This window comes from Dunckerocampus dactyliophorus, chromosome 9 (assembly GCF_027744805.1).
Source record: "Dunckerocampus dactyliophorus isolate RoL2022-P2 chromosome 9, RoL_Ddac_1.1, whole genome shotgun sequence".
In the NCBI taxonomy this organism is placed as follows: Eukaryota; Metazoa; Chordata; class Actinopteri; order Syngnathiformes; family Syngnathidae; genus Dunckerocampus; species Dunckerocampus dactyliophorus.
Window position 1 is genome coordinate 5,454,077 of NC_072827.1, and position 23,328 is coordinate 5,477,404.

The 23,328-nt window shown below is 41.2% G+C and overlaps 1 protein-coding gene across 2 annotated transcripts in view; it reads left to right on the forward strand.

The window, feature by feature from the left end:
• The window catches only part of LOC129187344 (aryl hydrocarbon receptor-like), a 73,069-nt gene that overhangs the window by 40,077 nt on the left and 9,664 nt on the right, over positions 1–23,328 (forward strand). The window contains exons 1-8 of one of the 2 annotated variants that reach the window (XM_054786463.1): positions 668–3,119; positions 6,616–6,705; positions 8,571–8,703; positions 13,187–13,320; positions 13,415–13,617; positions 16,983–17,092; positions 20,151–20,292; positions 21,315–22,908. In XM_054786463.1, the coding sequence (XP_054642438.1) occupies positions 3,117–3,119; positions 6,616–6,705; positions 8,571–8,703; positions 13,187–13,320; positions 13,415–13,617; positions 16,983–17,092; positions 20,151–20,292; positions 21,315–22,908 (2,409 nt within the window). In that variant the 5' untranslated portion in view covers positions 668–3,116. Of the gene's footprint in view, positions 1–667; positions 3,120–6,615; positions 6,706–8,570; positions 8,704–13,186; positions 13,321–13,414; positions 13,618–16,982; positions 17,093–20,150; positions 20,293–21,314; positions 22,909–23,328 lie in introns of those variants that run through there. The other variant, XM_054786462.1, reaches the window with a different exon arrangement.

Consider the following 23,328-nt stretch of genomic DNA (forward strand, 5'->3'; position numbering starts at 1 on the left):
GGGTGTGCTGGGAACGTCTGGCAGAGTCTCCCGTTCGTCAAGTCTTCAATTCTTATATCTGGCAGAGGAGATATCGAGTCCGTGTTCCGTGCCTCCATTGCTGAGGCAGCCGACCGGAGCTGCGGCCGCAAGGTGATCGGTGCCAGTCGTGGCGGCAAGCCCCGAACCCGATGGTGGACACCAGCGGTCAGGGCTGCCGTCAAGCTGAAGGAGTCCTATCAAGCATGGATGGCTTGTGGGACTCCCGGAGCAAGCGACAGGTACCGGCCGGCCATGTGGCACGCGTAGGCCTGTCATAAAAACAAATTTTGCTGCTCGATAATTGTGCTGAAATTTATCGACGATAATCGATAATTTCCAATTATAAGAATAATTTTTGGTGTTTTGTTTAATATTTATTCCGCCGATCAAACGCCTCAGTAAGCGTTGACTGTCGTGAAGAAGGCTTTGCTTCACATCCACACTGGAACTGCGGAATTCGGCTTAGAAACGATTACTTTTGTGCCTTCATTCATATTTGCATCTGCTTGCTAACTGCTCGCACTCCGTGTACGTAGTCCTTGCCTCCACTCCTGGGACAAAGAGGCTTAATAGATGTGAAGATGCTCACTGTCTTCTGTGTTTATTTCATATAGAGCCAATGCATACAGACACATGCAGAGTGAACCCTCTTGTCATCCAGCCTGTGCGCCACAGAGGGACTAGCAGATGGATCAGACACGCATACACGTAAATGTCAATTTATTGAGGGCTCATAATTATCAACCTGTTTTTTTTTTTTCATCGTTGGCTTAATCGATGTATCCATTATTGTGACAGGCGTAGCTGCACGGCTTCGGCGGTGGTCAAGGCAAAAACTCAAGTGTGGGAGGAGTTTGGCAAGGCCACGGAGCACGACTTTCGGGTTGGCCTCAAAGAGGTTCTGGCAATCCGTCCGACACCTCAGAAAGGAGAAGCAGTGCCCGGCCCACATTGTTTACAGTGGGGATGGAGGCCTGCTGACCTCGATTGAGGATATAGTTGGACGGTGGAAGGAATACTTTGAGGCCCTTCTCAATCCCACTGACATACCTTCCATTGAGGAAGCAGAGTCCAAGGAAATGAACACGGACAGTTCCATCACCGTGGCTGAGGTATCTGGGGTAGTCAAAACACTCCCGAGTGGCAAAGCTCCGGGGGTGGACGGGTTTCGCCCTGAATTCCTCAAGACTCTGGATGTTGAGGGACTGTCTTGACTGAAACGTCTCTTCAACATGGCATGGAGGTCGGGAACAGTACCTCTGGATTGGCAGACGGGCGGTGGTCCCCCTTTTCAAGAATGGTAACGGGAGGGTGTGTTCCAACTATAGGGGGATCACACTCCTCAGCCTCCCAGGGAAAGTCTATTCCAGGGTGTTGGAGAGAAGGGTACAACCTTTAGTCAGACCTCAGCCACAGGATGTGCAAATTGGTTTTCGTCCCTGTCACGGAACACTGGACCAGCTCTACACCCTTGCAAGGGTACTGGATGGTGCTTGGGAGTTTGCTTAACCGGTCTACATGTGCTTTGTGGACTTGGTAAAGGCATACAACCGTGTCCCTCGCAGTGTCCTGTAGGGGGTGCTCCAGGAGTACGGGATTGGTGGCGTGCTACTACATGGTTAGCATTGCCAGCAGTAAGTCCAGCCTGTTTCCTGTGAACGTTGGCCTTCATAATTTTCATGGACAGAATTTCTAGGTGCAGGCAAGGCGTCAAGGGAGTCCAGTTCGGGGGCCTTAGGATCTCTGCTATTTGAAGACGATGTGGTCCTGGAGTATGGGGTATCCAACGGGTATCCGCTCCCTGTATAACCGGTGTCAAAGCTTGGTCTACATTGCCGGCAATAAGTCTGACTTGTTTCCACAGAGTGTTGGACTTCGCCAGGGCTGCCCTTTGTCACAGATTTTGCTCATTACTTTTATGGACAGAATTTCTATGCACAGCCAGGGAGTTGAGGGGTTGCAGGATTGGGTCTCTGCTTTTTGCGGCTGATGTGGTCCTGCCTGCTTCATTGGGCTGTGATCTTCAGCTCTTGCTGGATCGGTTTGCAGCCGAGTGTGAAGCGGCTGGGATGAGAATCAGCACCTCCAAGTCCGAGTCCACGGTTCTCGCCCAGAAAAGGGTGAAGTGCCATTTCCGGGTCGAGGATGAGATCCCGCTCCAACTAGAGGAGTTTTACCTGGAGGTCTTGTTCACGAGTGAGGGAAGGATGGAATGCCAGCTCGCCAGGCAGATTGGTGGGGCATTTGGAGTGATACAGACGGAGTGAAGAGGGTGCTGAGCCGGAAGGCAAAGCTTTCAATTGTCAGAGTTGACTAGAATTAGACAATAGGAGTGCGGTAGAATTAAACAATAGATGCACGGTTACTTGAATTTTACACCGACAGGTTACCTGGTAACCTTATTAGGCCTGCTACAGCGTGCACGCGTAGAAAGCACACACACACACCCTTGATTGACACAAGCTGGAGCCAGTTAGATGCAGACACTGATCCACTCAGGAAAGAGTACCGCCCCTGCGTGGGCGGGACTCGAGAATAGTGTGGTCGTTCACATTACCAAATGCGACTTGTAAAAGTGAAAGTAAAGCGCCCGTAAGTGACATGCATGCGCAAAAACACGACGTCACGTGCATTTCCGTGTGTTTACCGAAGTAAAGATTGCTGCCGTGTGTGCTCTCCTTAACGCATTGGTGGCAATTTCAAGGATTTTGTCAATATTTTCTTAACCAAATGAGTCCACGTAGGAGATTAAGAAGAAAGAGGGCAAGAATTCGCGATGGCAGTTTGTGTAGAACTTGCTGCCATGTCTGTTCCCAGGAGCGTGTGGGTGGCACGAGCCGCTTCCCAAACACTTTTTTGAAATAATTTTTTAAGATGGTTCACTTTCAATCTGCTTCTTCTTTTCTCAATGTTTTCGGTGTGGAGTCTCCCTTTTTATGTCTGGTGCGTGGTGGTCACAATTGAGTTGTTTGTTGTTTTAGTTGCCTGCTTAAGGACAGGTTCTGAAGACAAAGCCTGAATAGGAGATGACTCACCAATTACTTGCCACGCCCACGGCATTCAGACAAACCCTTGCTTTGACGTCATTTCATTAAATGGTGATACTTAAATGCAACACCACCGAAATCCCCCCCGAAAAAACTTCCCTATGGCTTCTCAGAAAACAAATGATGTATTACATACAGTGGTTTAAAAAATGTTTGCCCCCCCCCGATTTCTGATTTTTTATTCTTATTTTTGTGCATGTTTGTCACACTTAAATGTTTCAGATCATCAAACAAATTGAAATATTAGCCTATTCAAGATTCAAGACTTTTATTGTCATATGCATAGTAAAACAGGCAGTTATACTATGCAATGAAATTCTTATTCTGTTCATTCTCCCAAGAAAGAAAGAAAACACAAAAAAATGATCAAGAACAGAAGAAAGATAAATACCAATAAATTAAGCAACAACAACAGAAGAGACATTAATACAGATAAATAATACAAATAAATAAATAAAGTGCTATGAGTGTGTGCGTGTGTTGCGTGTGGCGTGTGTGAGTGCTTCGTTGAGAAGCCTGATGGCCTGTGGGTAAAAGCCGTTCGCCAGTCTTGTGGTCCTGGACTTCAAACTCCTGTAGCGTCTGCCTGACGGTAGGAGTGTGAATAATGAGTGTTGTGGATGTGTGCTGTCCTTGATGAGGTTGTGTGTTCTTCGTAGGACTCTAGTTTTATAAATGTCTTGCAGTGAGGGGAGGGCCGCCCCAACAATGTTCTGTGAGGTCTTGATCACCCGCTGGAGTGCCTTCCTATCACGTGTTGTACAGTTACCGTACCAAACAGTGATGGAGGCTGTAAGGACACTTTCCATAGTGCATCTGTAGAAGCAACTCAGGATTGTGGTGGACATGCCAAATTTCCTCAGTCTTCTCAGGAAGTACAGTCTCCTTTGGGACTTCTTCAGAATTTGTTGGGTGTTGTGAGACCAGGTGAGGTCCTCGCTGATGTGTGTGCCAAGGAACTTGAAGGTTTTCACCCTCTCCACTTCAGTCTCATCAATAAACAGGGGTCTATGCGGCTCCTTTTCCCTTGTTCTTGGGTCGATGATCATCTCTTTAGTCTTATCTGTATTGAGAAGGAGATTGTTATCACGACACCAAGCTATGAGGTCCGCCACCTCTCTTCTGTATGATGTTTCAACACCACCAGTGATCAGTCCGATGACTGTAGTGTCATCCGCAAATTTAATGATGCTGGTGTTGTTCTGGGAGGCCACGCAATCGTAGGTGAAGAGCGTGTAGAGGAGCGGACTCAGCACACACCTCTGTGGGGTCCCAGTGCTCACAATTCCTGAGCTGGATGTGCGATTGTGGACTCTGACTGACTGGGGTCTGCCCGTGAGAAAGTTAAACACCCAGTTACAGAGGGAGGGAGACAGGCCAAGTGTGAGGAGCTTATTTGTGAGTTTGTGGGGGCTGACTGTATTAAAAGCAGAGCTATAGTCTATAAATAGCATTCTGACGTATGTGTCCTGGCCCTGTAGGTGAGAAAGGGCTGTGTGGATGTCAGTGTTGACTGCATCATCCGTGGACCGGTTCTGGCGATATGCAAACTGTAGAGGGTCCACAGTTGCCGGGATGCTCTTTTTGATGTGGGTCATGACTATTCTTTCAAAGCACTTCATAACAATAGGAGTGAGTGCTATAGGGCGATAGTCATTCAAGCAGGTCACGTTGCTCTTCTTGGGTACGGGCACTATGGTGGTGGACTTAAAGCAGGTCGGTACAGATGCTTGTGCAAGCGACAGGTTAAATATGTCAGCAAGCACATCAGCTAGCTCTGATGAGCAAACCCGAAGTGCACGTCCTGAGATGTTGTCTGGCCCTGCTGCTTTTCGTGGGTTTGTTTTGTTTAGAACCCTGCGCACATCAGCTGATGTCACCATGAGAGGTGAGTCCTGTGTGCTCCCCAAGTCCAGCCACCCTCTCTGCTCATCAGGAGTTTGGGTGTCAAAGCGGGCATAGAACTCGTTCAGCTCATCTGGAAGTGTGGTTTGGTTGGACGTGGCTACGCTACTCTGCTGTCGATAGTCTGTGATGTGCTGGAGCCCCGCCCACATGTGCCGAGGGTCTGAGGTGCAATAGTAGCCCTCTAGCTTCTGTCTGTACTGTCTTTTGGCCTCTCGTATGGACCTCCTCAGGTCATATCTGGCCTTTTTGTAGTCATCAGCGGTGCCCATGACAAATGCAGACGAACAAGCACTTGTCATGGCAATAACAACACAACTGAAAACAAAATGCAGTTTTTAAACTTTTTATGATTAACGGAGAAAAAAAATCCAAACCTACATGGCCATGTGTGAAAAAGGGATTGCCCTCCCGTTGCTGCCCCCCCAGTAAGAAAGTATTTGAGATTAGTGAGATCTATCAGTGTGGAAAATGTTATAAAGCCATTTCTAAAGCTTTGGGACTCCAGCCAACCACTGTGAGAGCCATTATCCACAAATGGCCAAAACATGAAACAGTGGTGAACCTTCCCAGGATTAGCCGGCCAGCCAAAATGACCGTGAGAGTGCAGCCACGACTCATCTGAGAGGTCACAAAAGACCCCACAACAACATCCAAAGAACTGCAGGCCTCACTTGCCTCAGTTAAGGTCAGTGTTCATGACTCCACCATAAGAAAGACACTGGGCAAAAATGGCCTGCATGGCAGCGTTCCAAGACCAAAACCACTGCTGAACTAAAACAACATTAAGGCTCGTCTCCATTTTGCCAGAAAACATCTTGATGATCCCCAAGACCTTTGGGGAAATACTCTGTGGTCTGACCAGACAAAAGTTGAACTTTTTGGAAGGTGTGTGTCCCATTACATCTGGCGTAAAAGTAACGCCGCATTTCAGAAAAAGAACATCATAGCAACAGTAAAATATGGTGGTGGTAGTGTGAGGGTCTTCAGGACCTGAAAGACTTGCTGTGATAAATGGAAGCATGAATTCTGCTGAAGGAGAATGTCTGACCATCTGTTGGTGACCTCAGGCTGAAAGCAACTTGGGTTCTGCAGCAGGACAATGATCCAAAACACACCAGCAAGTCCACCTCTGAATGGATGAACACTTTGGAGCGGCCTAGTCCAAGTCCTGACCTGAATCCTATTGAGGTGCTGTGGCATGACCTTAAAAAGGCGCTTCATGCTGGAAAGGCCTCCAATGTGGCTGAATGACAACAATTCTGCAAAATTCCTCCCCAGCGCTGTAAGAGAATCATTGCAAGTTATCACAAACACTTGATTGCCGTTGTTGCTGCTAAGGGGGGCCCAACCACTTATTAGCTTTAGGGGGCAATCACTTTTTCACACAGCAACATGGAGCTTTGGATGTTTTTTTCTCCTTTAATAATAAAAAGTTCCATTTAAAAAATGCATTTTGTTTTCAGGTGTGTTGTCACTGACTAATATTTACATTTGTTTGATGACATGCAAAAAAATAAGAAACCAGGAACAGGGGGCAGACACTTTTTCACACCATCGTTCATGTGCAGTATGTTGTAAATCTTTTCATCGCATGCCTTTACCACTTGAAGTTCACTGTCTATTTGTTCCTCCCCTCAAGGCTCTCAACGGGTTTGTCCTGGTCATCACCGCCAGCGGAACCATCTTCTACTCCTCCCACACCATCCAGGACTACTTGGGCTTCCACCAGGTCATTGATCGCTCGCGCTTTTCTGCTCAATCACTCCCAAATTGGCTGTGAGGGAAAACTGAGAAGGTCTGGCTGTGTGACCCCATGTTTAGATGGACAGATTGCGTGCAACATCTGCTGGAAGTTGCTCAGCATCCTGGGGTTCACTCCCAGCATCCCCCCCCAAAAAAAGAATAGAGATGTGACCTTTTCTAGTTTGGCCTTTTGTTTGAATAGCAAGTCACAACAGCTGAGAACACCAATCACTTATTTAGCCCACGCAGCAGCAACAGTGCTACACATATTGTATCCTCTAACCACACTTGTTCTTTCTTTTTAGACAGCAAGTATCCATCAATAATCCATGCATTAGCACAGGAGTGTCCAAAGTGCCACACGGGGGACATTCGCGGCATGTGGCTGTTTTTCTATTGATCCTAAAAATAGAATTTAACAAGAAAATGGAAAAAAAAATAAAATAAAATCTGCAGTACTTTTGCATGAATAAAGTCAAAATATTATTATTATTATTATTTTTTTTTTTTTTACGAGAATGGCATCGTAGTATTATGTGGGAAAATCACCTCATTTCAGGAGCATAAAGAAAAAAGTCGTAATATTATGAGAGACAAAACAAAATAATGTCATTGTTGGAAAAATATGTTGGGGAAACTCTTCATTGTGGGAATAAAGTCAGAATATTAAGAGAAGACAATTTGCAAAGATTCTTTAACAAGAAAATGGAAATATTTAGAACTTTTTTTTTAAACAGCAAAAATGAGGGGGAAAACAGCTGTCATTTTCCAAAAATGTTGCATTCTAATGAGACAAAAAGTTGCAATTTTATGAGAATAAAGTTGCAATAACAAAACAGAATAATGTAACTTTTGGAAAATTAGGTTGGGGAAACACTTATAATATTGCGGGAATAAAGTCAGTATATTTATTATTAGAAGAAAATTAGCTTTAGTTGAAATATTTAGACAATTAAAAAAACAACAAAAATTGGAAAAAAAACAACTGTAATTTTATGAAAATTAAGTGAAAATATTAAGAGAAAAATATTATATTTTAACAAGGGAAAAGTCACAATTTTTACAAGAATAACGTCCTAATACGAGAATGAAATAATGTCATTTTAGTAGCATAGAGTTTAAATATTTTTTTTTTAAAGCTGTTATGTTATTTTTTTGAAAGTTGTAATATTATCATTTCATTTTTGGAAAATCAGCTTGTTGAAAAAGTTATAATATGTGGGAATAAAGTCTAAATATTATGGGAAATACTGTATGTCATAAAATTACAAGAAAAACAATTTAAGAAGAAAGTTTAAATATTTGGAAAATTTAAAAAAAAGCAGCAAAAATGGGATTGTAATTTTACAAGAGCAAAAACAAAATATTAAGAGAAGGGAGTCGTAGTCTAATGAGAAAAAAGCTGCAATTTTAAGAGAATAAACTCGTACTCTTATGAGGAAATATAACATCATTTTAGTGGCATAGACTTGAAATATTAAGGAAAATATTAAGGAAAAAAATGTTTAACTTGTAATATTATGAGGAACAAACAAAACTAGAGAAAGTTGTCATTTTTGGAAATTTGGGTTGGGGAAAAGGGGAATACAGTGAAAATGGTTCTGGTTAGGATAAGAAAAGTTAGGAAGATTATTTAAGAAAGTTGAAATATTTGGAAAAGAACAGCAAAAATGTGACGAAAAGAGCAAAGACTGAAGCTTTTTCCCGTACAGTACAGTAAATGACAAAGCCGAGATGTTCTTTTTCTTGAAAAACATATAACGTCTTTGCATATTTTTACAAAACATCAAAGTGGCAAAGGTGCGTCCCTTCATTTTTCACGAAGTGTTCCATTCCATGTTGATTCCCCAGACGGACGTCATGCACCAGAGTGTGTACGAGCTGGTCCACACAGAAGACCAGCAGGAGCTCCGAAGAAACTTGCACTGGGCGCTGAATCCGCCTCCGGCGCCGTCATCCGCCATCAGCCAGGACTCACCCCAAGGTGCTTCATCTCGTCTCAGCATTTCGTAACGACAAGGGTGTCTTACTCAACATAAGAGTCTGACTCTTATGTTAATAACGATATTAGCATCACACACATACACACACACACACACACACACACACACACACACAGGAAACTGCTACTATCACCACTAGTGGAGAAGAGTGAACAACTCTTAACTCTAAACATGGACAAAAAGATGCCGCAAGGCATGCTGAGAGTGCTGTTGGCTTCCCAGCATGCTTTGTGGTACTTGTTTACTAAAAAGTTGTGTTTAGAGTGAGCGGACGTTGTTTATTATTCCCCATAGGAGCAGTCGTAGCTCTGTGTGTGTTTTACTTGCCTGTCACATGTTTGCATTGGCGCCGTGGTTGTCGTGAATGTTTTGCGCCCACTTTTTTCATTGGTTCTCGCCACATTCGGAAAAGTATCATTTAACAAGAAAACAAAAACAAACTACAACAGCAAAGATTGACAAATCTGCAGTCATTTCACAATAATAACAAAAATAACACAATTTTAGGAGCATAAAGTTGGATTTTTTTTAAAAAGTCGTAATATTTTGAGAAACAAACCATTTTTGGAAAATTAGGTTGGGGATAAAGTTATATTGTTCCAAGAATAAAGTCAAAATAAGTCATAATTACAAAAAGAGAAGAAAGAAAAGAAAGAATGTTGAAACAGCAAAATCAGAAAAAAAAAATAATAGCAAAAACTGAAAAAACTCAGCTGTAATTTCACAAGAATGAGGTCAAAATATCAAGAGAAAAAAAGTCACAATTTTTACAAGTACTAGAGAGTGAAATGTGAAGGAAAAATGTTATTTTTAAGTCGTAATGGAGCAAAAATGTGACGCAAGGAGAAAGTTGAAATATTTCGAAAATTAAAAAACAAAAATGCAAAAATGTGGGGAAAAAGGCTGTAATTTTATGGGACTAAATATTAAGAGAAAAAAGATGTACTTTTGACGAGAATAAACTTGTGATATTATGAGGAAAAACAATGTCATGTTAGTAGCATACAGTTGAAATATTAAGGAAACATATATAGATATATATATATAGATATATATATATTTATGTCACTCTGTGGTGTGAGGAGGGTCTGGATCCCGAACGCAGAGGCAGGAGGCAGGTAAGAGTCCTTACAGAATTTATTGTGTAGCAGAGCAAGTGAACAGGTAAACCAGGAAAAACTGAAACTCAGTGGCGGCTGACGGCTGGTGCTGCTGAGTAGGTACAAGAATCTAGTTGCAACGCAGGCGTGTCCTGGAGTATCTGGCAGTAATCCGGCGTTTCCCAGATGTCCGCAGTCATCTTAAGTAGAAAGCGCGGGCAATCAAGCTCAGGTGCGTTCAGCAGCTCCGCCTCCAGCCATGGCCATGGCATCTGGGAGGAAGACAAACAAAAGGAGACAGGTGCACCACACTGGCACAATGACTGTGACAATATATATATATATATATATATATATATATATATATACTGTGTATATATATATATATATATATATATTTAAATTGCAAAATTATGAGAAATTAACAAAACAAAATAAAGTTGTCGTTTTTTTAGGTTGGGGAAAAAGTTAAAATATTTTGGCAATAAAGTCCTAACATTACGAGAAGAAAAGTTACGAAGATTATTTAAGACAGTTGAAATATTTGGAAAATAATTTAAAAACACACAAAAAGGGGGGATGGGGAAGCTGTCATTTTATGGGACTAAAGACAAAATATTAAGAGAAAAAAGTTGCAATTTTACAAAACTAAAATCGTAATGTTATGAGGAAAAATCATATCATTTTATTAGCACAGAGTTGAAATACTAAGGACATTTATTTTAAAAATTGTAATAAACAAAACAAAATAAAGTTGTAATACTTTTAGGTTTGGAAAAGAGTTCTAATATTCTGGGAATAAAGTCATAGTATTACAAAGTTAGGAAGATTACTTAAGAAAGTTGAAATATTTGGGGGGAAAAAAACGCAAAAATGGGGGGAAAACAGTTGTAATTTTATGGGACTAAAGACAAAATATTAAGAGAAAAAAGTTGTCTTATAATGAGGAAAAAAAGTTGCAATTTTACTGGAATAAACTTGTAATATTAGGATGAAAAATTATATCATTTTAGTAGCACAGAGTTGAAATATTAAGGAAAAAATATTTTTTATTGTAATATTATGAGGAACTACCAAAACAAGATGTCATTTTTTTTAGGCGGGGAAAAACGTTATAATATGTTGGCATAAAGTCTAAAAGTTGTGAGAAAAAAATCCTGATAAAGTTGAAATATTTGGGGAAAAAAATGCAAAAATGTGATTTAAGAAGAAAGTTGAAATATTTAGAAAAAAAAATGGAAAAATTGGTGAAAAAAAAGCTGCAATTTTATGAGAATAAAGACAAAATATTAGGAGATAAAAAAAAGTCTTATTCTAATGAGAAAAAAAATTGCAATTTTACGAGAATAAACTTGTAATATTATGAGGAAAAATAATATCTTTTTAGTAACATAGAGTTGAAATATTAAATCATTAAACAGGTTCTTTTTTTCAAGTTGTACAAAACAAAGTAAAGTTGGATTTTTTGGAAAATGAGGTTGGGGAAAAAGTTACAATATTATGGGAATATAGTCAAAATATTATGGGGATAAAATCCCAAGATTACAAGAATTTTTTTTTAAATATTTGTAGAAAAAACAAGCAAAAATGTGAAGCCCTCCCCCACAAAAACGGGGGAAAAAAGCAGTGGTTTTATGGACTAAAAACAAACTATTAAGAGAAGATGCACTTTTTTCTTGAAGTGTACATAACTTCTCAGCTGCATCCCATCATTTCTCACTGTGTGGCCCCCGCTGGAAAAAGTGCGACTCTCGAACTGGAAGACAACAAAAGAGCCCCAGTGGCACACACACACACACACACACACACACACACACGCACGCACGCACGCAATCACGCACGCACGCACGCACGCACGCACGCATTTGTGCCTCAGTATCAGACGGTTAAGTACACACAGTTTCGGCATTAAGCCATAAGACCGTCCTCAGGTCGGGTCACATGACCCAGTAATCTCCAGCGGGGGCTTATGAGGTGAAGTGGTCCCCATCTGTATTTTGGCTGTAAGATGCTTAGGCCTGTGCCTTGCTTTTTAGCAATGTGGTGGGAGATACGATAACGACGACCCCTAACCCCAGCACTCTTGATGACGCTGCTTTTATGAGAAAGTGGATATATTAGGAGAATCAAGCCAGAACACTGCACTAGGAGGTCTTCTTTCGGGGAAAAAAGTCAGGAAAAAACTCATTTTTACAAGCATACAGCTGAAATCCTAAAAAGAACAGATGTAGTATTACGACAGACAAAACAAAACAAAACAAGTCGCAAAATTTGGAAAATTAGGTTAGGAAAAAGTTCTGCTATGAGGAGAATAAAGTCTTAATCTTACCAGGAAAAAGTTGTCATATCACGGGGAAAAAAGCCGTAACACTCGGAGGAAAAAGCATCATTTTTAGAAGCACACAGTTGAAATATTAAAGAAAAAAGATGTAGTATTTTGAGAGACAAAACCAAACCAAAAATGAAGTAGCAAAGTTTTGAAAATGAGGTTTTTATTGTGGGACTGAAGGGAAAATGTTATGGGAATAAAGTCAAAATATTACGAGAAAAAGAAAACCCAAATGTTGAAATATTTGAAAACAACTAAAATGTAAAAATGAACATCACCTGTAAGACAAAGCTGATTTTTCATGAAATATAAATAACTAGTTAGCATATCTAATGTGGCAAAGTTGCATCCGTGGATTTTTCACTACGCGGCCCTCGCTGGGAAAAAGTCTGGACTCTTGCGTCTTAACCCTTTAAGCGCCAAAGTGGCAAAATTGTGACAAGCAACACTGCTGAACTGACCAAGCAAGTATGGCGCCTCATGTAGTTAATGCTGTGCACCAGGAGATGGCGGACATCTGTAACTTCGATCGGAGCAGCATTCGTGGGCGCGTTTCTATGCGAAGTTTATAAGCTTATCGACTCTGAAGCCCCGCGTGCGTGCGGCTGCGAGTCGGCTCGCCATGACAGTCAACACGCATGCTTGAGCCGATGCCGTGTTCGGGGTTGCAGGCGGCAGACTCCTCGGCAGTAAAAGACCTGACAATACGATGACCTGGATGAATGACAGTAATCACAGGCATGATAGACAGATACTTTATATCAATCAATGTCATAGCGGTGGAGGCAGCAGTGGTGTTCAAGATCATGATGGCTGGCTTTGCTTGAGAGATGAGGAAGACTATCACAAGTGGATCAGACATTTTGATGAGACGGTATCGTGGGGACAGAGATCTGATCAGTTCTGAGAATGATTGACAGTATGCCTTTAAGTCTAACGTGTTCAAGCTACAACCTTTTCAAACAGTCATGTCAAAACCGACTAGTCAAGTGAACGGTGCAGATGCGTCCGTGATGGGTTCCTTTGCATTCCCAGAGATGGAGCCGGACAGCAGCTCGTCTTTGGTCACCTACAACCCCGAACAGCTTCCTCCAGAGAACTCATCCTTCCTGGAGAGAAGCTTCGTGTGCCGCTTCCGCTGCCTCCTGGACAACTCCTCTGGCTTCCTGGTAGGTTTGGTTTTGTGCAGGATTTCCAGTCCAATGGTTTTAGCAGGAAGCACTTGCTACCTGGACACTAATTTTCCCTGGCTTTTCTTTCCAGGCTCTGAACTTCCAAGGCAGGCTAAAGTTTCTACACGGACAGAACCAGCGTCAGGAAAACGGAGGAAAGGCACCGCCGCAGCTCGCCCTGTTTGCCATTGCGACTCCTCTGCAGCCTCCATCCATTCTGGAGATCAGGACCAAGAACATGATCTTCCGAACCAAGCACAAGTTGGACTTCACACCGTTGGCCTGTGATGCAAAGTATGCTTTGGAATTGGTTCTGGTCCTGGAATGTATTTACAGTGGGACCTCGGTTTTGGGCATTAACTCTTAATTGTAAAAGGTCTGGCGAGAACCGAAACTTACAAAAACCAAAGCAGTTTTTCCATCGGAAATAATGTAAATCCAACCAATCCATCCATCCATTTTCAATAGCGCTTCTCTTCTTTAGGGTCACGGGGGCATGCTGGAGCCTATCCCAGCTGACTTCAGGCAACAGGCGGGGTACACCCTGGACTGATCGCCAGCCAATCACACTCATATTCAATTTAGAGTGGCCAGTTCACCTGACACGCACGGGGAGAACATGCAAACCACACAGAAATGCCCCAGGGGAGAATCGAACCCAGACTGTTACTGTGTTGGCCAACATGCTAACCACTAGACCACCGTGCAGCACGCCAACTAATCCGTTCCAGCAAAAACTACATTTCAAGAAAGTCAAAAAGTCCCATTTTAAGCAACCATTTCTTAAAGGAAAAATGCTCTTTTTGGGAAATTTTGCCCATCATCCACAATCCTTATGTGAAGCATGGACACATATATTTCCCTTTTCTGTGCGTTCTAAAAAGAGAAAATGAGTTAGCATGAGGTACCTATTTCGACTATGAAGCCCTCTAAAAAAAGCTCTAAGAACGTTTTCTGGTTTTATATTAGGGCTGCAACTCGATTAAAATATTTAATGGCGATTAATCACATTTTGTCCATAGTTAACTCATAATCGCATTTCACCGCAAATGACATTTTTAAAAATCTATAGTAAGTACTGTAGGGATGTAAATCTCTTTGTTGTAAACGATTCGATACGCAACTACGATAACATTACACTTTATGTAAAGGGATAGCTATTTTATTTTATTCTAAAAATATATTATACAATTAGAAATCGTATAAATGTGAGCGGCGTTTTGTTCCACTGTGTTTGACAGTCCTTGAACGCACCTTCTAACTTCGTCCCACGCTGCACAGCACGACTACGGTACTACTACTACTATACTGTATTTTTACCCTTTTTCTTTCACCTCACATGTGGTTCCAAATGCTGATATTATGTGGGAATGCATAAAAGTAAGATTTGGTGACCTTATTGACCTTACTCCTACACTGCAAAAACTAAAATTCCAGAGAGTAAAAAAGTCCCAATTTAAGCTTTTCTTATTTTTTTTCCTAAAATCTTGTCTAGCAATTTTCACTTGAGAAAAATAATCTTAGTTGAAGAAACTACAGCTAGCCAAGTCTTTTGAAGATATTTTTGTCAAAGAGAGGCTTGGGTGCCATTTGCGTGGAAATAGTTGGTAAATTCAAAAACAACAACAGCAAAAATGGGGGGGGGAAAACAACTGTAATTTTACCAGAATAAAGTCAAAATATTACAAGATAAAGTCTCAATTTTACGAGAATTAACTTGTAATATTATGAGGCAAAATAATATAATATTAGTCGCATAAAGTTGAAATATTAAAGAAAAAAGCTGTAATTTTAAGAGTAACAGCAAAAAAAGTAAAAAGTTGTCATTTGTGAGAAGTCAAAATATTATGGGAATAAAGTCATAACTACGAGAAAAAGATTCACAAGAAGGAAGTTAAATAGTTGGAAAAAGAAAGACAACAACATCGAAAATGGGGTGGAAAAAACAAATGTAATTTCACAAGAATAAAGTCCAAATATTATGGGATAAAAGTCATATTATAAGAAGAAAAAAAGTCACAATATTACTTTTTATTATTTGATATTAACAAAAAAAAATACCTGTTGTGATATTATGTGAGACAAAACAAAATAATGTCATTTTTGGAAAATTTGTTTGGGGAATATTATGGGAATAAAGTCATAATATTATGACAGGAGAATGTTCAAAGATTGTTTAAGAAGAAAGTTGAAATATTTGGAAAAAAAAAAAAAAAACAACAACTGTAAAAAATATTACGAGTTACTTTAATTTGACTTAATATTACGTAAATTGGAATAAATAAAACAAAATAAAATTCAAATTTTTGGAAGATTAGCTTCTGGAAAAAGTTATAATATTATGGGAATAAAGATAAAACATTATGAGATAAAAATGATATTCTAATGAGAAAAAAGTTAAAATTTTATTATAATTTATTATTATTTTATAGTAATGAAAAAAATACTTTTTTAAAGTCGTTACAAACGAATGTATTTTTTTGTAAAATTAGGTTGGCGAAACACTTATAATATGATGGGAATAAAGTCATAATATTATGAGAAGGCAATTTGCAAAGATTGTTTAAGAAGACTGTATGAGAATAATATAGCATTATATATAGTATTATATATATATATATATATATATATATATATATATATATATATATATATATATATATATATTCATATTATTAGTATAGTATAATATTATTAGAAAAAAAGTTATATTCTTCTAAGATAAAAAATCTCAAATATACGAGAATAAACTAGTAATATTATGAGGGAAAATAATGTCATTTTAATAGCAGAGAATTTAAATATAAAACAGAAAATACTTATATTTAAGCTGTAATAAATAAAACAAAATAAAATTATCATTTTTGGAAGATTAAAAAAATGTAATGTTATGGGAATAAAGTCATAATATTACAATAAGAAAATGTATGAAGATTATTTAAAAACAACATTGAAATATTTGGAAAATTTCAAATAACAACAGCAAAAATGGGGAAAAAAGAGCAAAGAGTGAACTTGATATTAATCATATGCTTTTTCACCAACATGACAAAGCTGAGATGAAATACAGTATATGTAACTTGTTAGCATATGTACATGTGTTGCTTTAGAAAATATCAAAGTTGCATCCTGAGGTTGTTGATATTATTTTGGCCTCTCCATTTTGGTCTTTATGGCTTCACGGACATTTCCTGATGTAGTCCTGTTTGTTTCTGTTGTTGCGTCCCCGCGATCCCACCTCTGTTTTCTTTTCTATCGCCTCCTGCTCCGGTCCGGCCGCTCCAAATTCGCATAACAACAAAACATCATAACCGGGGAAGAGTATCTTACACTTTTTCCTGGCAAAGCAAATCTTTTGAGCACGTAAGCGCATTTAGATCAACAATACTATCTGCCCTAATGGCTGGACTGGACAAGAAGTTGCATCCTTTCATTTTTCACTATGTGGCCCTGTTGGAAAACGTTTGTACGCCCCTGCAGTAGAGGATAGTTGTGAGTTTGTTCCGCACAATATTGTACGATAACCGAGACGGTGTACGAAAAACAAAACATTTAATTGAAAACCGAATCATGCGTACACTAACTGGTTTGAAAAGGGGGGAGGTTGATTGTACCGACATTTCGCTGGGGTGAGTCATCTGGAGTGTTTGTTTCTTCAGGGGCAAAATCGTCCTGGGCTATACAGAGGCTGAACTGCGGGTACGAGGATCTGGATACCAGTTCATCCATGCTGCAGATATGCTGTACTGTGCAGAGAATCATGTCAGAAGTAAGTTTCCTTTCATTTCAATGCAGCACATGCGAAAAACGCAGTGTCATTTAGATGTCCATATTTGGATGGTCCATATTTTTGTCACGCGCCCATTGACATTCTGCTCCGACTTTGGATCCAACATTTGCAATAAAAGCAACTGTTGTAATTATTACATTACATTAAGCTCCAGAACCCTCTCTCTTCAATTGCCATTGTTCACTAGCGACGAAGGAAGCCAGCAACCCAAACGCGTGGGTTTAAGCCCGAAAGTAGTGATGCAAATCTCTTTGTGATAGAAGATTCGATACACATCCAGACACACGGGTTAAGATACGATTCAAAAGCAATGTATTTTAAGAACGGAACAATTCGACACGATTCTGAACGTTGTACAAAGGAAACGATCCGATTCAATACGATTAGATGTGATGCGATTCAACGGTTAGGTTTGTTGATGTAGACATGAATCTTACATCATAAAATAAAGAATCCAAATGTATTGTGTTGTAAATGTGTGAAAGAGCACATCATATCCCCAAGCATGCTGTAAGCAAGGGTACCCAACCACCGGGCGACAGCAAACTTTCTGGCACAAAAATGGAAAAAAAAACAAAAAAACACCTAAAAAATTGTAAAAAATAATCATTTGTAAATAACTACATCACGTTTTATGTAAATGGACATCGATTTCGGAAATATGGGCCATTATTTTACTCAAAAAGTAATATACAGGTAAAAATCCAACAGTTTTTGCATGTTTAGGATGTTTGTTGTGAGCGGCGATCTGTCCCATTCGGGGATGGTCCTTCAACGCACCATCTCACTTTCTCCCATGCTGCACAGACTACCATACTGTATTTTTCTCGTTTTCTTTCACCTCACATTTAAATTCCATTCAATTGATTTATATACAGCAGTTATCCCATGGCCCTTTACACATGGAGGTCATATTCATAAACTGAAATCCCACACGAGCAAGCACTTGGCGACGGAGGCAAGGAAAAACTCCCTCTGGGGAAGAAACCTTGGCCAGAACCCGGGCTCTGTGGGGCGGCTGTCTGTCTCGACTGGTTGGGTTGAGATATAAAAAGAAATAGAAAAAATAAATGGGAAAAAATAGGGTAGAGGGATATATGGTAGATCAGTCCATACGTCTCTTAGTCTTAGTCCAGGGAGTATAAAGGAGTGTCTCTGATACATATCAGCATATCAGGGGTCAGTTCTAACCATAGGCCCTATCAAAGAGATGAGTTTTGAGTTGACTTTTAAACAGGGGTGTCTGCCCCCTTGGCTTGAGTAGGAGAGACGGTTCCACAACAGGGGAGCCTGATAACTAAATGCTCTACCTCCCTTTCTACGTCTAAAAGTTCTAGGAGTGGCAAGTAAGTGTAAATTCTGGGAGCGCAGTGTTCTCCTGGGTTGATGGGGTCTTGAAAGATTTCTCAGGGCAACCTATTAACAGAGAGTTACAATAATCCACCCTGGAGGTCACAAGTTTTTCTGCTTCTGGTAGTGGCAGAATTTTTCCAATTTTCTTTATGTTTCGTAAATGGAAAAATGCTGTTTTTGACACTTGTTGTATTTGGGAACTAAAGGAAAGGTCCTGATCGAAGATGACACCAAGATATCTGACAGCATTGTGGGGGGCGAGTGCAAGACCATCTAGGGCAGCAATATCATTTGCAATCTTGTGTCTGAGGTGCTGGGAACCAAGGAGTATGATTTCAGTCTTATCTTAGTTTCATAGTAAAAACTATGAGGTCATCCAGCTCTTTTTGTCGTGAAGACACGCCTGGAGTTTGGACAGCTGACTAGCTTGGTTAGGTTCCATTGATAAGTACAGTTGTGTATGTTTGCTCCCAAATGCTGATACTATGTGGGGATGCGTAAATGTAAGATTTGATGACCTTATTGAGTGCTAAAGTGTTCTCTGAAAAACAAAATGACCGGCAGAAGTAATTCCACTTTGTCGTAAGTCTAGACGAGCCTTGGAAAGCAGAAGATGATGGACTTATGCGCTTGCATTCTTTCTTCTTCTATGGTTTGGTGTGTCACGTGGTTTACAGCGCCACACGTAGGTGGTGTATATTACATCCTTTTCGGCCAGTGATCCGTTCCCATCTGGACGCAGCTATTTACTAATGCGCCACAGTGTGGACGCCGAAAAAAAAATCCCAAGAAGGTTCCCGTGGGGACAGGACCTTAAACACTTGGGACCACCTTAATGCAAAACGCGTTGTCCACTCATGGCCAGATGAGGGCGATGCGGGCCAAAATAAAAGTAAGCCCACATTGTTTTTTCCCATGTGGACAGGGCTTTTGAGATTTGACTTGGACTCGTGACCAAAGACTTGAGCCTTGACCAAGTCTCACCCCACAGAGACTTGAGACTTGACCAAGTCTCACCCCACACAGACTTGAGCCTTGATCAAGTCTCACCCCACACAGACTTGAGACTTGACCAAGTTGTTTTTTCCCATGTGGACAGGGCTTTTGAGATTTGACTTGGACTCGTGACCAAAGACTTGAACCTTGACCAAGTCTCACCCCACAGAGACTTGAGACTTGACCAAGTCTCATCCCACAAAGACTAGGGACATGACTTGGACCCGTGACCATAGACTTGAGACTTGACTTAGAGTTGAAAAAAGAAGACTTAGGAACATCACTGGCTCATGCAAATGAGGAGACGCAACAGAAGCTTAAAGATGAGAGCCTGTGGCCCATTATCGACAGTATTATTATCTATTTTGAATGTGGTCCTGTTACAAAAGTTTAGGATGCCTGGTCCAGCCCAGTCAGAGAGTTGAAACAGCTTTTGCTAGTAATCCCCGAGGATTACGCAGTAGATTGAGTAAAGTTGAAGAGCTGCCAGAGAAGAAGATAAGCGCAGCATTGCAGATAACCCAGCACTAACACATCGTGAGGACAAATACCTAATAGATATGTTGCCCTCCCCAGCGCAGTTCAAGGGTCACTGTACTGGAAGTCACCATGGAAAACAAAGAAACAAACACCAGCATTAGCACAAAAGGACACCACCCTGCACTGATCCCAACTCTTTTTGTTTCAGTGATGAAGACCGGAGAGAGTGGACTGACCGTCTTCAGGCTGCTCACCAAGGAGAACCGCTGGAAGTGGGTGCAGGCCAACGCTCGGCTGGTCTACAAAAACGGCAAACCAGACTACATCATCGCCACCCAGAGGCCCCTTTTGTGAGTTTCAGAATTGTTACTCATAAGGAGACACGATAGGTAGAACAGGGGTACAGGTGTGTCCAAAGTGCTTCCCGGGGGCCATTTTCAGCCCACAGCACATTCTAAAAATATAATTTAAAAAGTCAAAACATTCAGTAATATATTGTAACATGATGTATTCCAATGTAACCTGTATGCATGTTCAAAATGAAATTAAACTAGGCTTGTCACAATAACAAATTTTGCTGGTCAATAATTGCGCTATAAATTATCAGCGATAATCGATAATTTCGAGTTTTTTTTTAGACCATTTTTTTCATTAAGGTCATCTTTTTTTTTAATCATCTTCTTCTTTAAACTTGTAACATTATGCGAAACAAAAAAAAATGAATAAAGTTATAATTTTTGGAAGTCAAAATATTATGAGAATATTATGAGAATAAATAATGGGAAGATAATTCACAAGAAGAAAGTTGAAATAGTAAAAATGCTGTCATTTTACAGGAATAAAGTCAAAATATTAAAAGAAAAAAGTTGAATTCTTGTGAGAAATGTTTGAGAGTAACGTCGGAAAAATGTAATTTTTGCAGCATAGACTTTAAGTACTAAAGAAAAAATAAGAAGAAGAAACAAACAAATTAAAGTTGTAAGTTTGGGTTGGGAATAAAGTCATAATATTAACAGAAGAAAATTCACGAAGATTATTTAAGAAAAAAGTAGCAGTGTTTGGAAAATGAAAAGAAACAACAGCAAAAATGGCAAATAAAGAAAAAATTGTGAAGTAAATCGGTAGTAAGAGGGTTTTTACTGTATATGACAAAGCTGAGGTGCATTTTTTTCTTGAAATATAACTTTTTAGCCTATCTACATGTGTTGCTTTACAAACCATCTACAGTAAGTGGCAAAGTTGCATCCTTTCACTTTTCACTATGTGGTCCTCACTGGAAAAACGTATAAACACCCCTGCGATAGAACATTTGATTTCATTTACCAATTTCACATTGGGTTTCCAGACAGTAATCCAATTTTCTTTTCTGTAGGGATGAAGAAGGAGGAGAACACTTGCGTAAACGCTCCATGCATTTACCTTTTACGTACGCTACAGGCGAGGCTTTGCTCTACCAGTCCAACCACCCCATCGCGGGCTTCAGAGATGGTGTTTCTGAGAAGAACGGTAGTAAGTCAAAGAAAAGCCGGACTGACAGGCTGCTGAGGGATGGTCTGGATCCAGGCTCGCTTCTTGGGGCCCTCATGAGTCAGGATGAGTCGGTGTACGTTTGCCAGGCTGCCCTGGAGCCCAAAATGTCCTTTCATAGCAGCTTCTTTGGAGACCAAATGGGCTTCTCTGATTCGAAACCCTCCAGCTTGCACAGAACCTGGGACACGCCTAGCAATGGCGGTATGGATCAAAGTATTACCGAACCAGGCACCAGCTTCGACCCGCTACTTGCTACCCTTGACTCCCTGTCCCTGGAAGGCCAAGGGGTTGTGGATGCAGAGGATGGTGGCTGTTCAAACGGGGAGTTGTTTGGAGCTCTGGAGGGACTGGGGTTGAGTGCTGAGGATTTGGAGCTTCTCCTGTTGGACGAGCGGATGATCCGAGTTGAGATGGACCCAGAGCGTGTGCCCACCTTGGACGACCTGCTAACAAATGATGAAATTCTTTCATACATCTACGACTCAATCGAAGGAAAGACTGATTCTGCTGACCAAGGAGGACAGGTGCCTCCCTGCAGTCCCTCAGTGAGCGCCACAACGGTGTCAGTACCGGAAAGCACGCTCACCTCTGAAGCAAATGTGAAAATGCAGTTTCCTCACCACAAGACTTCTCCGCCGGGGAAGGCTCCCATAGTCCAGTTGTCCCAACAGATGCAAAAGCACCTCAGTGTGTGCCCGGGTAAAGCGGTCCACCACTGGGGCCAGCAGAGTGAGCATTTGGCCAACACGATAGTCAATGGAGACCTGTTGGGGCATGCCGAACCTGCCCCAAATGGACAATGGTCAGCCCAGGACATTCTCTTGAATGCAGGGATAGAAATGGAACAGATGAAATCACAACAGACAGTTTTCAATGGCAAGACCTCGGAGCTGGACGGCGAGCTTCATCAGCAGCATCAAAGCTACCTTCAGCAGCAGCAGCCCCCCCTCACACAGAACCAGCTCTCGCTGCAGTGCCATGCCAAACAGAAGGCAACCAACCTCAACGGACTGTGCAGCATCTCCAGCACGGAGCAGTCGGCTGTAAAATCTCAATGGCAGGACTTTGGCTTTGGCGAGGATCTGGGTTCCTGCCTCGACAACAGCCAAAAACCTCTTGCAGACACCTCGTTAGATTCCTGCTTGGATTATGCCATGCCTGAACTTGACAATTCGGATTACCCTATTAACGGCGGCGGTTTGTTCGGGAGCGGCTCGCTTCAGCACAGGGCTGAGTCTGTGGTTTCGTCTTTCCAGGGGATTACCCACAAACGGCAGCAGGAGCCCATCTCGGTTCCTTTGGCTCAGGTCATCTCCAGCCTGTCCCAGTGTCCACCCCCCAACGCCTCGCTGGAGCAAATCCTGGCGGTGGGCAAACCCTGTCGGCAGTTGGACCATTACGGCATCGTGACCTCAGATGTGCCTCACGATGCCAAGGTAAGGAACCGCAAACGTCTGATTGCTTACCTCGGAGAGACCGTCCTCAATAGTACTCTTAATTTCAGTTTTTTGTTTTAGTTTTACAAAATACCCTTTTCTTTACTAACTATAACAGACAGCCGGAGACGACCACAGTGTACCCTGCCCATGTTTCCTCCAGTACTTCATGATGTTGTAAATGTACCATAACTGTTTTAAGCACATAACATTGGCTCAAAAGAAACAAATTAATTCAGGATTTCGGATGACATTGGTCATAACTTCATCAAAACAAAAAAGGCCTTTGCTTCTCATCGTTTCTAAAGCCTTGGTCACACCAGTCGTACATGCTCCTACGACTGGCCTCCATGTACATAAATGCAAGAAATGCACAGAGGGCGCGTGTTTGCATGCTCTTTTTCAAGCTCTAGACTAGCC